Source organism: Lonchura striata, chromosome 2 (assembly GCF_046129695.1).
Source record: "Lonchura striata isolate bLonStr1 chromosome 2, bLonStr1.mat, whole genome shotgun sequence".
NCBI lineage: Eukaryota > Metazoa > Chordata > Aves > Passeriformes > Estrildidae > Lonchura > Lonchura striata.
In genome coordinates, this window is record NC_134604.1 from 77,426,977 (window position 1) to 77,441,784 (window position 14,808).

Genomic DNA, 14,808 nt, shown 5'->3' on the forward strand with positions numbered 1-14,808 from the left:
CACTTTGATTTCCTGGCACTCTGGGGAATGGTTTATCAAATTTTCACTATTAATAAAAAGAGGGGCCAGGAGTAACTACTCTTTTTTAATTTAACCACCATCTTCAGTTAAACACAATGACCTTAACACATGACAGGGATGGCCAACTGACTGCATAAAATAGTTAAAATATCATCATTCCTACCCCTCAACAAGTGATCCCCTTCCTTTAGCAGTTAACTTGCAGTGTTAGGAAAGATAAATAACAAGAAAGCTGTGGGGATCTGTGGACCTATCGAATTTTGAAATAAACCCATGGGACTGAAACTACCTTAATGCTCCTTTCTGGTTAGAAAATTAAATTATAACTGAGAGAAGACTTTGGTATGTCTATTCCTATTGTTTCCATCTCTTTCAAACTGTAAAAAAACAGAAGAAACCAAATCCTGGGGACTGGATCACACAATTGAAAGTGGCAGGTACAGCAATTTAATGAGTATCTATTGGTGGAGCCACAGTAATTGTGTTCACACTGGTTGTCCTCTCTAGTTGTAAGGTAAAACATATTAATTGAATCTTGTTCTGCTGGAATGTAATCTCATTTGTTTTCCCTCACAACACAAAACAGTCTGTTGCGAATCAATAGGTGGGGGGTTAAACTGTTTTGAGGATGTTAACTCAACACTGTGAAAGTTAACAGTTAACTCTGTTCTTCTTTCATGGCTGAGCCCCTGGCAGCTAAGAATTATAAAACAATTTGTATTGATAGTCTGGGTCACTTTCTACAAATTCAGTGAGCTGAAATAGCCCAGCACGGGTGTCAGAGGGAGAAAGGCAATGTGGGGCTGGGCAGAGCTGGGGAGCTAAGAGAGCCAGCTTCCAGGGTCTGCTTTCACCCCCATGGATCACAGGAAGTACAAGAGACCACTTCAGAGTTTGGTACTCTGACTCTAAATGTGCTTAAGCGAAGGCTATAAGCAATTAAAACTGAGCAGAAAAGAGCTTCCCAAAGAACATTTCCGATCAGCTGGTTTAAAATCTCCCCACTCAGCATGTTTGGCTGCTGGGAATCCAAGTGCTAAAGTCTCAGTTTTGCCAAGAATTTCCTAGAGCTTACCACAGCTTTGTGAATTGTCTTCCCCAAAACCAGGTACCAGAACTAAAGCATAGCAATACTGATGACCATCACACTTGCTACACTGGACAGATCAGCCTAATTTACCAGCTTAGGGTACTGAGCCCAGGATGGCACATGGGAATGAATCCCTGTGCATAAGGATCTGTTAGCCCCAGCCAATGCAGACATGTAATGATGACTGTAATTCATCACTGCAGATTTTGACTCTGCCTTACAGGGACGTCTGTGGAGAGCTGCTATCTCATCTCGGTACAGAGCACCCTTGACTTCAGTGAGGCTAGACACAGAGAAAAAGTCATCTCACTCAGAGCTCACACAAGGCTTCACCACTACAAACTAAAGCACGCCCACCATATCTTCCAAAACAAGGGCTTAGATTTGCTTAAGAACAAAACAGAAAAACCCAAGCAGAGAAGTTAATGAAACCTGGCTTCTGTAACATGCTCTTCCAGTGTGGTAAATTAAATCCCAAATCCTAGTCCCACCAGCAGGCTGGAGATGGTGCTGGCTGTCACTAATGGGCTCTTGGGTGATCCGAGCTGCCACTCGACTGCTGCCAGACATAACGGAGGAGGTCCAGCCTCCTTCACCTTGACAAGTACACTCAAATAGTTCCTGCTCCCACCTAGAAAGCATGAACAAAGGTGTCAAACATTTATAATTTTGCACTTGGTAAAAGAATGGGTCAACTTTACTGATGGTGTGAAAGGGAAATTACCAGTGTGATCACCTGGTTAGGTGCTAAAATGCTAAGGACAGGGTAAGCCAAGTCAGCCACCTTTCACTGCAGCTAGCTGCATCCTCAACTGGCTAACAACTTTATACACAGTACTAACAAGGCAATTTATCTAGCAAGAAATATTAAAGACTAAACAAAATCTTAATCCTTAACACTTCCTAAATACTGCAATGGCACACAGGAAAAATCCATGTGATGATGGAACTGCACTGACAGCCTGAATGTAAACACATGATGGTAAGCAAAGCCAGGAAATCATGTTCTTCTACTAATAAGCACTTAAAAGAACACTTGACCATGGAAAACAAATGTACACCAGAACAGTTTGTAGCACACACAGCTTTATCTCACACATTTTCTTGTGCTTCAGGGTCAGAAGACCATCATCAGCTCTCAGAGGGAGGGAAGTACAGATTCTCCCATCTTTCATGCTGTACATCTCGTGACTGATACTGTTAGTAGTGAAGAATTGGCAAATCCTGACTTTTTAATAGAACTAGATACTAGAGACCGTTTTCCTCTTTTAAACACATGCTCTAATGCATAGTCAGAGGCTACAATAGCTAGCAAAAAAATTACAAACCAGTGCATTGGTTGCTTCACAAGATAAAAATTCAATATTTACTGAGAAACTCCAGGCTACCATAAAAAAGTACAGTAAGCTGGAGGCCACTGAAGCTTGAAGTAAGACAGCTTGATACAAGACATAGAAAGACTTGAGAAGTGAGCAATAAAACTGAAGTTTCTAAATCCTAGGAAGCCAGCAAAGCCCAGCTGTACAGCACAGGGGGACTGGATGAATCTCGAGTGTCCTGTGAGAAGCTAAAAAGGAAGTCACGCTGGGCTGAGATATTTGCCTGGCAAGCGTTGCCCAATTCAATCTTTTATGGCAGGAAGTTTCTCTTTCCCTGCAACTTACTACCTTATTTTTTTTCTCCAGTTCTTCAGTAAAGAATAACAAATATAAGCAATATGCAATAAAAAAAGACTGGCAGTACCTAAATGACCCCATGTTCTCCACCTCACTATAAACAACCCCACATAAGTGATACTGTATTTTTTTTAGGGTTGAGCCTCCAACACTTATTAGGTGAATTTTCAGTGTTGTTGTTTTGTCAGATGAATTACAATCAAAAACAAAGTTCAGAAAAACGGGGCAATGACAAGATGTTCAGCCTCAAAGCAGCTATTTCAAGATCCTTGGGAAGCGTCACGCATTCACAGCATCCAGCACTTTCTCCAGTTGACCATCCCACATTTTCTTACATCCTCCATACGCTATATACACCATCCCTCTTTATTTCCGGTTTCTACATTTCTTAGGTCCCTGCATATATTATTAAGAAAAATAATATTTTGCTGCCTATCAAATCTAAGAGACTGGTGTAAATCTCCTTAGTGGGAGCATTCCTGTTACCTCTTTCTGAACTGTGGCCTTCCCACCCTCCCCATCATGAACCAGCAGTTGACAGCTTTTTTTTCTGCTGAACATCAGGAGGTTGCTCTGGTCTCAGGATGAGTCAGGGAGGCCCAAAACTCCTCCCTCCAACACTGATCACTTAAATCTGTTTTGTATAATTACATATAATCTTCCTATTCTGATGCACAACAAATTTTAAAGCCTGTTAGATTAAGTCAATTTTCACTGTTCTTCATGGAAGACAAAATCCTCACTGCACTGAGACAGGGCTTAGTTTTCTATCTAGGTTATAATCAGTTTAGATCTGTGCTTTTCCATCAGCGTTGCTCATTAGGTTAAATGCCTACTCGGTTGAGCTTGACTCCACCCTGCCTTACTGGTTACTCATAACTCTCCCCTGCATTTGCTTTTCCTAGGTTAATCAAACAAACATTCCCAGTGCACTCTCGTAGATAAGCTTTGCTTTCATCTCCAGTAACCCTCCCGGAAGTATTTCTGTACAAACTCTTCTTTCCTGGACATGATTTATCAGAACTGGATACAGTAATGTCTCCCCAGTCACCCAGAAGCTTGGCTGTATGTACACCACTGTCACACTCAGTTTTTTCACAACCACATTAAATTGGCAGCCTGCTTTCATTGTTGACTAATAAATCCAGATACTTTCCCATTACTCTGCTGGAGAGTTCCTGGAAATACACTACAAATAGTTATTAATCTGTATACCTGTTACAGTTAATTAATCTCTTACTGTTAATTAATTAAAGTTATTTAATCTCTACAACAGTTATTAATCTGTACAGTATCTTGTATTTTGTGATATTACAATTCTTGTAGGCTCATTTCTAATACTTGAAGGTCTCAAGTCACCAACAGAAATTAGGTCATTCGTTGAAACTATTACTCAGCTCTGACCAGGCTCTGCAATATTTACAAATGAATTCTGACAGTCTTATAAAAACCTGTCTACCTCTTTCCTACTGATATATTTAAATCACTCAAATATGTATGGTTTCCAGTTTACTTTGGCAGCTCTGGACATCGGAACTGCAAGAAGCTGGCAGATAATCTTCCTTCTCTTTGAAGCACCAAGGCTATCGCCATCCTACTACAAAAAATCTGTTTTGAAGCCTTGCAATTAAAAAAAAAGAATCAAAAACACACAGAAGAAAAGCCAAACAGAAATCCTAAGCAAAACACTGGGAAGTTTAAAATACTGCACTTGGGAAGCATTTAACTGAAAGACTTGGACAGGGATAAATGTGCTCCAAAAAGCCCTTAATACGTCTGCCACTGTTAGGTTTGGAAACATGAAAACAAGCCCAAAAGGAAACAGAACTGGACTTGCCCAGAAAGCAGGCAGACACCTTGGGCCTTACTTCAGATGAAGATATGACAATGCAGTGGGAAGAACAGCACAAGAAACACAGCACCAGGATTGGGCTCATTTCTGACAGCCAGAAAGCATTTTCAGAAAGCATCTGAACAGCAGACTAAGGGCTCTGGCTGACCTTCAACCCTCTAATGGAAACGAAGTCTTTCCTCTCTGTATCAAATAATTCTAACCAATTATGACTAACCAAAAAAAAGGGGGGAAAAAAAAAAAAAAAAAGAAGCGTTAAGGAGTCTGTCTCATAGCAGACAGGCAAGCATACAAGAAGCACACAAGTGAGCATCTTTCCGGAATTATACCAGTTCCTGGGAGGAACTGTGAATTCCATCCCATCAATCGTCTTCATTTTCTATACTGTTTTGATGGAGCATTTTTCCCAAAGTGTACCACCACCACTTTTTCTGGCCCCTTCTCTCTATCAGAAGGGGACGAGAAGGCAGAAACCCGCGGCCAACAAGCGCCTCCGGCCGCCCCTTGCAGGCACAGCCCAGACCGCAGTGCGTCCAAAGGGATCCAACGCGCGCCGGATCGCTGACTCGGATTTGATGAATCCCTGACTCTTTCGCCCAGCAGCGGGATTCCCAGGGCCGGAAAGCCGCCGGGCGCGGAGCGGCCCGAACTTACCGCGCCGGAGCCGCCTCCCCGCCGCCCGGGAAGCGGAACCGCGGGAGCCCGGCCGCGCTCCCATTGGCTCGTCCCGCCCCCGCCCGCTGCCCTTCCCGCTGGGAGCCGGCCCGGCAGCGGGGCCCGGGGACGCTGTGTGCCAGGGCGACGGCGCGGGCCGAGCGACGGCACTGCAGGGGACGCGGGCGGGGAAGGGGCCCGGCGGCGGCGGCGGCAGCGCCACCGCCCGCGGCATCACGTGCGGCCGCCGCGCCCGGGCAGGAAGGGGGCGCGCCACGTGACGGGGCGGTGCCCGCCCCCTTCCTCCTCCTCCTCCTCCTCCTCCTCCTCCCCGCTCTTTCTTCCCCGTCCCGCCCCGTTGGCTGTTGCCGTGGCGACACGGGAAGGAGGAGGCGGGGCCGCCGCCCCACCCCGGCCGCGCCGCAGCCCGTGAGCGCGGCCCCGCCGCCGGCAGCGCCGCCCAGGAGCCGCCGCGGCGGCCCGGAGCATCCGCCGGGCGGGGAGCGGAGCGGAGGCGGCTGCGGCGGCGGGCGCAGGGCGGGGCGGCCGATGGCGGGGGGGTGAGGAGGGGCCGTCGGCAGGTGCGGGTCGGGCGGGCGGTCCGCGCTGGCGGGAGGATGCGCGAGTACAAGGTGGTGGTGCTGGGCTCGGGCGGGGTGGGGAAGTCGGCGCTCACGGTGCAGTTCGTGACCGGCACCTTCATCGAGAAGTACGACCCCACCATCGAGGACTTCTACCGCAAGGAGATCGAGGTGGACGCCTCTCCTTCCGTCCTGGAGATCCTGGACACGGCGGGCACCGAGCAGTTCGCCTCCATGCGGGACCTCTACATCAAGAACGGGCAGGGCTTCATCCTCGTCTACAGCCTGGTCAACCAGCAGAGCTTCCAGGACATCCGACCCATGCGCGACCAGATCATCCGCGTCAAGAGGTGACTTGCCCGGCGGCCGCTCCTCCGGCGGCCGCGCCCGACGCCCACCTGCGGCCCGGCCCGCCCCGCCGGGGCCTGCGGGCCGCCCGTCCCCCCCTCCGTGCCCTCCTCCCCCGCCCCGGTGCCCGGATCTCCGGCCCGGGGGCTGCCCGCGCCCGCTCAGGTGCCTGCCCCGCGGCTCCCTTCCCTCGCCCGGCTTCCTCCGCCCTCTCCCGGGCCGTGCCCCCGTCCCGCCGCCCCCTCCGGAGCCGCGCCCGCCGCCCCGGGCTCCCCGTGGGCGGGCGCCGGCCGGGGGCGGCGGAGCGGGGGCAGGGCCCGGGGGCTCCGGTGGTTTCCGCCGCTCGCCCTCCCAGTGGCGTGTGCAGGGAGTTTGGGGTGCTCCCGTATGGCATGCGGTGGAGAATCTGGCCAGAGGCTGGAACCGTGGGGGCGGAAAAGCAGTTCCCCCAGTGGTGTATCGGGTCAGCCTGCCCTCGAGTGCACTTTCTTGGTGGACGTGCTATGGCCGGTGTGCAGGGGAGCCACCTGGATGCTTTCGTGCGGCAGACGATAGATCTGCCTGTTCAGATACCTGCATAGATATTTCCATGAACTTCCCACTCTTAAAAGTGCAGGACGCCAGCCTCTTGAGTCTCGGTGGAAGTGTTAGGCCTCGTGTGTGCTGGTGTTTCTCTTAATTTTCCCACGGTCTCGTTGCCAGCCGCTCTGTTAGGAGCGAGCCCACGGTGGTGAAACACCGGTGCCTCCTGCCAGTTTGTTTTTATAATCGCTGCGTTGTTTAGATGCGCATCAATCAGTCAGATGTCGGCGGCTGAAATGCAGCCAGTCGCGCTAAAATAAGGGTAGATGCACCATTTGAAATCATAGCAACCGTTTGAACCAGAGCAGAGATGGGAAAATGCCGCTGGCTAGATCATCGCAGACAGAGGTCTGTTACTGCCCGTGGAGGGAGGCTGCAATTATATCGCAGAACTGGTTGTAGCTTTGGCTTGGACATCTGAAAGGGAAACCCTTGTAAATAACTCAGTTGGACCACATCTGTTGGATTTGCATCTTAATGTAGAGTAGAGCGTCAAAGGTGATGATAATAATAATAATGGCTAATCATACGGTCGGGTATGGTCTGTTCACAGAAACTGCCATTCCAGACCAAGGCCTGGGGAAGATGTATTTTGAAATTGGGGAGGAGGGTGAGTAGGGGAAGGGTGAGGGAGGAGGCAAAGCGCTGCTATTTTTAAAGACTTGCAACTTTTTCACAGTGGGTGTTTCTCAATGTGTGTCCTGACTCTTTCAGTGGAGATTTCTAAAGACCAATGTAATGGAGTTATTTTGAATTTATTATGAAAAGTGCATTTTCGGTATCCTTCCGTTCTTATCATTTGTACATACCTTACAGAAGAGCATTTTTTCTTTAAATAGTTCAGGTAGACTTTATTCATTTTTAAATGCTTTTAGTTTTCTTGTATTTAATCACCACTATAAATTCATTTAGCTTCTGAATTTATATCTGTGGCTTTTGCAGCTTGCTTTGTACGTTGTGCTGGAGCATCTGCGTTAAGACCCCAGCTGACCAGCTGTAGATAGGTGAAGCAAAATAGAAAGCAACTTGTACTTCCATAGTTAAACTGACTCGGCACCGCTGAGAGTGGGTCTAAATGCTCCTTTCGTTTTTCATCTGCCAGCTCTTTCACTGCAAGACTTCAGCTTTTGGCTTTTGGTTAGATATTTTGTGAGACATATGAGCAACATTGTAATCCTGAATTTCATTTATGCAAAGTAATCTAAATGCAGCTGAATCCTGAAAATTTTAGCAAACCCAGATAATTTTAATTGAGTTGTAGTTGAAAGGAATATAATGCATTAAAAGGATGTAGCTTTAGCAAGGGTACCAGTTTTTCACTTGTTAACTTGCCTGATTTACATATGTGGGTTGTGGTGGGGGAGTTATGTTTTGGAACTTAGGTTCGCAGGCAGTGTAAGACCTAATGTGCTGTAGACTTAAGCTTGCATCTTTCTTACCAGTTGAACCTGAAAAATGCATATTTACAGGTACAATATGCATCTGTACAAGGACTTCTAAATTACAATTTACAGTTGCAGAAAGGCATTTAATCCATTCTGAGAAACAAATAATCGTAGTGCTGTTTTCTTGGGGGTTTTGGATGACAATTTTATGCTTATATTGATACAAAACCACGTTCTGAAAATCTCTGAACTTTAGTTGTACCCAAAAACCAATTGGCCAGGTCTCTAAGTCGTAGGTGTCTGTGCATTTTACATATTGTCCTTGCTATTTTGTTTTATTTGCGGATGAAAGAATCCCTGTGTTACACCATAATTAGAGAGTAATTCTAATTACTCTCCCAAGAAGTAGAAAAGCCAGTTGAAATTCACTCTTTGGGTTAAGAGATGCACACTTCAGTCTCCTGCTTCTCTGGTCTAACCCCACATACCAGGCCAACTAAGCAAAGTGAGTCCTTCAGCCCACCTGATGAATCTGAGTGACCTTAGAGGAATGAATGACATGTGTCATGAATGAAAGAGAGGAAACAAGCGGGCCTTCACTTAACTCTGAAGCTTAGTGGTTAGTAGAGACTGAGATCACTCTTGCCATTCTAGTTTCTGTTCTCTTTAAATGGCTATTGAATATTAGCGCATAAATAGGCTTAGTCTGAAATCCAGCTCTGCCAGCTTGCAGAACTCCCCTAATGGCAAAACTGTGAAGTTGAGCTTCCTTGTGTAGTGTGTGTAGGCCTTGCATCCCTTTCAGTCATGGTGCACAGCTTTATCAAGAGTGGAGGATGTCTCCATGGCTTTTAAACAGGTAATAAAAATTCTTTCCTGGGAAAAGTTTTAAATGTAAACAGTATTCCTCTCTTCAAAGTAAAAAAAAAAAAAAAAAAAAAAAAAAAATTATTTAGCTCTTTCTAAGAGAGAGTCTAGGTGCTTTACCTTGAGAAGGGAGCCGTGCCAGTTCTGGGTGGATAGGCGCACCCCAGCAACTCTGCCTAGGGAGAGGATGAGGAGAAGGAAGAGGTTTCAGAAGTGCTCACTGTACACTGGGCCAGAGTTTCCTGCAGTGCAGAGTGCTGCCACCATTGGATGAAGGGTAACAGTGGTACAAAATCACAGCTGCCGTTCCTCCTCCAGATGCTTTATCTGAAATTCCTTGATCCAATCCCAGTTTGGGCACCTGGAACTGGTTTCTGGACCCCGCTTGTGCCAAATAGGTCCATTAAGCCTCATTTATTGATTCTTGCATGTGCTGAAGGTTTGTACTGCTAGGAAGATGGAGTGTGCATAAGGTAGCTTTGAAGACTACTTACTTTCTGTATTCAAGAAGGATAGAGAGAATCAGCTACTGCTTTGCTTCCTCATGGTGAGGTAATACACAAAGTGAGTTACCTGTGCATTGGTAGGTGCTGCAGCTCTGGGGCCTTCTTCCTTAGATGTACAGGCTTGGCAGCAAAGAATTGACTTGTTTATGCTGCAGACAGAACTTGCCATCGTTTCAGAATGAGCTGTTTTCTGGAGAAACCTTCTATTTGTGAGAGCAGGGCTAAATTGGATGAGTGGGCCCATGCCAACAGAGGTCTGCAGTGAAGGAAGAACAGAAGCTGTCAAAAGAACAGATTGGAAATGGTATACCCCAGTGAGATGTCAAGATTTAGAAGTAATTAGTGAGTATGAAGATTAGGTAGTGCAAATTTTATTTTTATTTTTGTGGAAAAAGAAGTTGGGTATCTTCTAACACTTTTGTGTTTGTCTGTTGTGTGATTAGAAAGCTCTAAAGAGAATCTGCTGGTATTTGCCAAATACTGAATTTTAATTTTGAATATGACTGCCAATGTTTTTCTGTTATGAAGGTATGTTTAAAACTCGCTAAATATCCATTCTAGGTGCTTGCTTGGCCTTCAATAGTGTAATTTCTCAATCTGTTCTACAGGCATTTTTATAGTGTTTTTTTAGTTGAACCCCATGAAATAGGAAATTATTATTATTTCTATTCAAGTAGAAAACTAGAGGCTAGAAGCAAACTCAAAGTTAATTTAGAGTTCTTCACTTGTAGTAATTTCTCCAGTTGTCTGACCTGTGCTTTAAGTACAGGACTGTTGCGTTCATATTTTGGGAACTAACAGAGCCTAAAAGTATTTCTCAAAAGTGCTATTTTACTCCAAGTAGTGAAAAAAATCTCCAATGCTTTTTCTCTAGAAGAAAAAGACCAGAAAATTTATTTTATTTAGATAGGCTGAAAATGTAGACTAAATTATATAAGTATATTGCTATGAAATACCACGGAAATCTGTCTTTGAATTGACAATATTTTTTGTAGTCTCTGTGGTTTATGATCAGGATGAAAATCTGCCTCCCAGTCTAGGGATTCTGTGTAGTATTAAAACATACAAGAGATGTAATTATTGAAATTTATTAATTGTGAAATTGGCATTTTCAGTCAATGCTAATTGATGTATTTAGTGACTTAATGGTGATTAAGTCTGGAAAACTATATTTGAAATTACAAATTGCTCAAAAGTTTAGTTGAAAATATTGCTTTCCAAATACTTTGAAATTGAAGAATGATTTTTATTCAAAGAACATAAGACCTCTTTAAACAAGGTTGAATTTCTCAGTTTTATGAAGTTCTGTGTATGTTGCATCCTTATTTTCAGAAAGTATTTTTTCTACTTTGGAGAAGTAGTTAGAGGATTCTTTGTAAACACTGGTATAGCACCTTCAGCCACAAACATGGCTTCAACCTTTCAGGAAGAAACACTGAAGTGTTTGGTAGAAGCAAAGCATGGAAAATCCTGTTTCTTCTGAAGTGTACTGTATGCAAAGCTAGACAAGTGTCTAGGGATTTTCATAGGTGCGAGCTTGTGTAGAGATGGCAGAAATAAGCACACAATGAAATCCTTAAGTCTTTTTTAGGGAAAGTTCTTTTTTTTTGCAATCATCTTAATGTAATGGATTGGTTTGAATAATCATCTTTAGGTAAAAAAAGCAGAGTGGGTAAAAAACCCCCATTCTCCTCTTGGCCAAGCTGCCAGCCATTCTTGTGCACCCATGAGATGAAATTTAGGACTTCATTGGAAGAACAGATTAACAGATCCTAAATCTTAGCAAACATTTGAACATATTTAAGTACAATAGAAGAACTCTACTGGTCACCCTTTTCCTTTTTTCTTAGTTAAGGGACACCTATGGATAGTTGCTTATCAGTTGGGAACCTCACTGATTTGCAAGAACAAAATGTAAACACTATAAGCATCTGGTAAACTATAAAGGCTATATAAAATCAGAACCTTCAGAATAGAAAGCTGTAATATATAAATATATAATATATAAAGTTAAAATATCAGAACCTTCAGCTGCCTGGCCATCTCTGTGTTTTACTGGGGAACTGATACATAGACTATCCTCTAGAAAGGGTCTGTAAGAGAAAGTATAACTCAGATTTGTGCTCTCATGTTTTTAAAGTAACTTTTTAGAGACTAAAAGAAGCATTGTATAGAGCTTAGATTTATTTTTTTTTTTGTGTGTAAATCTACCTTTGTTTTAATATGAAATTAATGAACTAATTCTGTCAGATAAAATTATAGGTTCCTACAAGTCTTATACAGACAATCCTCTAAAAAATGTCTCTGAGAATGTGCAATTTTAAGCTATAGAAGACTATTTTAAAGTTGTTTGGCTTAGTCTTAAAATCAGATATTTTAAGATGCTTGTGCCCCTGCAGAACATATAACCTTTAATGCTTTCCTGTAGTAACTTTTGAATTTAATTACATATTTGCAGAGTTCTTTTGACTCTTCCAACTCACACTTTCCCACTCTCACGTTCTTGCTAATCTGAAATATTCATATTACTTTGAACTTCTATCAGTGGAAAATGTGAAAATTAGAGACAAGGCTTATAACCAGTGTTCTAATGTGTTGGGGTTTTTTTGGCTGTTTCCCTGCTCCCTACCATCCCACAGCCTAGAACAGATAATTTTATAGATATCCCTTCCCAAGTTTTACTTATTTTTCTCTGTAAGGTAAAGTGACATGATAGTTTTCATATATGAACACTGAATATAAATATTTTTTATCCCCTCCTGCTTTTTAGGTGTTCTTTGGACTTTTATTGAAAAAGTCAGGTAGGCACGCTCCTTTTCTATGCGTGTTTAGTTTAGATTGTGCTAGTTTAGAGTATAGTGCTTTTTTTGTTGGTTTTTTTTTTTTTTTTTTCTAAATGATGCCTATATTCCTTAGCATCATCGTCTGGGTATAGTAAGCTGCTGTAGCTTATGTTGTTGTAGAGGTGTGTGGGTAATTTTTGGATAGCTACAATTATCGAATAGTAGAACAGTATGTGGCAAGACTTCTTAAATTTGTTTTTGGTTGTGCAATATTGCTTGATTGTATCTGTGTTGTAAAATGTCATTTAATGTGTTAAAGACCAAATATAACCATGACTTTAATTGCTTTTATAACTTAGTTCAGTAATATAGCATTGGGGTTGAATGCTATATAATGTTTGGGGTTGAATGTTTTCTATATTGCTCTTTATTAGGCTGTTTTGGCAAAGATTTTTTAATATTTGGAAAATTTTATTTTAAAAAACCATTGCTCATTAGAATTTCTAGTTTTGCCTTTAAATTTCTGTTTTGCTGAGAGAACAGGAATTCTTTAAATACTGTTTTTTATAGCCAACACAGTTGGCAATAAATTTTGTATTTTCTTACAAAATAATTATTTGGTTGGATAGTGTGTAGATAGAAATAAGATTCATTCTTTGGTCAAACAAGAAGCATTCTGGGTAACATTATGCTTAGTTAAAGCTCTTATGTTATACTTTTTAGACCAAAATTTCAAAAATAGGCATTCTTTGGCTGTTGAAAGTTTGTGAATGAAAATGTGAAATGTCTGAGTGGGTGGATCTCCCCAAAAAAATCATCAAATCCTTCCATTAAATTTATTTTCCAGTTTTGTTCTTAATAATTGAATGTCAGATTTTTATTTCTTTTACCTAAGAAAAAAACAGGGTTACTGGTTATTTAATTTCTGGAGCATTACAAGTGTTGCTCAAACAATTTTTTTTCCTCCTTGTAAATTGTGTAGGTGGTATGTGATGATAACGTTTTGAGAGAGAATAGGGAAGCAATCAGGGCTGCAGTGCTAAATTATCCTGGCACGTAGTGACTTGTAAAAAGATTTTAAGGTAACAAGAACTGTAGCTATCTGCTTCTATGGGTTTTCTTATTCATTAGCTTGCTTCTGCTCTTTTTGTGGGGTTTGGATTTGTTTTGTTCTGTTCTGGGTTTGTTTTCCAGAGGTTTCCAATACAGGACTAGTATTCAATTTTTGCTGCACCAAAGCAAAGACAATAGTCTAGGTGCAGTTTACAATGATGAGTGCAACTTGAACACTTTCTTTGTCAATGGGTTGGATGCCTTTTGGTAGCTGTGTTGTCTTAAATCCTAGTCTAGACAAGAGAATTAAAGGTGTGTTATGAGCATGTTATCCTTTCTCAACATTAATGTCATGGGACTCAGTAATGTTGAGTGCTGTGCTCTTCAAAAATGCAATGGTGACAATATTTTAATTCTTGTCTTGGTTAGCCCTAGACTGGGTGAAAGATCAGGTGAAGGACAAACCAAAGGAATGTTTTTATGGTTGATTAGTTTGTTTTGAAATATCTCTTGTGTCTTGTAGATATAGCTTTAACATTTTTTAAAATATTATCTTCTGCAAAAGTCATAGTAATGAGAAAATGAAAGCATTTGTAAAAATATTAGGATGTAATAGTGTAGGGTAGTGGTCTGTGGTAAAATAAAATACAGTTCTTGCTTTAAAGAATGGTTTGGGTACTTCCATTATTGTTCTGGTTAACAAGTAGCCACCTTAACTAAAAGATTAATAGTGTTTGAGATTCCCATGCGAGTTTCAACTCAACTACAATTTAATTTGAACTGGAAATGAATTGGATAAGGCACTGAACTTAAGTGCTCTGAATGTGAAGAAGAGCTTTGATCCTGGATTTCTGATTAATTGCAAGAAAGGATGCTTTCAAGAAATAGCCAAGTAGGTCACTGCTAGCCTGTATGCATGTCTGCTGAATTATGAGCAAGTTTTCACAGGAGAACGTTTGAATTGTTTGCCCTCTTACTCCCAATATATTTTACAGTATAGAGGGTAAGCCATGACTGATCAACTACTATATCTGATTAGATCTGGTTGCAGTTTCCAGCACTGCTGTAACATCTTTTAAAATGCTGTATAAAATCTCACTTGAAACATTTTATAGAATAATTGGAATGCTTCTGTCTTTTCAAAAAGCTGTGAACTTTATAAGACCAATATAGAAATGCATAAATTCTCTCCTCAAGATTTCATTTTCTTTTGAAATGTCCTTACTATGTTTTTAATTTAATTTATAAATTTTAGAAACTCATTGGTTTTGTTAGAACTAAATAATGAATACAAAATGTTGGGAGTTTATACCATTTTCCCCAGAATTTATAAATGAGAAGGGGAAAAAAATGGTGATTTTTTTTTTTCTCACTCGCTTTTGAATTTAATGATGCAGAATGCTGAACGAG

The 14,808-nt window shown here is 42.2% G+C and overlaps 1 protein-coding gene across 1 annotated transcript in view; it reads left to right on the plus strand.

The window, feature by feature from the left end:
- Positions 1 to 5,860: 5,860 nt before the first annotated feature.
- RAP2A (RAP2A, member of RAS oncogene family) overlaps positions 5,861 to 14,808 on the plus strand; it is a 30,572-nt gene continuing 21,624 nt past the window's right edge. The window contains exon 1 of the mRNA XM_021530290.3: positions 5,861 to 6,224. Coding sequence (XP_021385965.1) covers positions 5,911 to 6,224 — 314 coding nt within the window. The 5' untranslated portion in view covers positions 5,861 to 5,910. The remainder of the gene's footprint in view (positions 6,225 to 14,808) is intronic.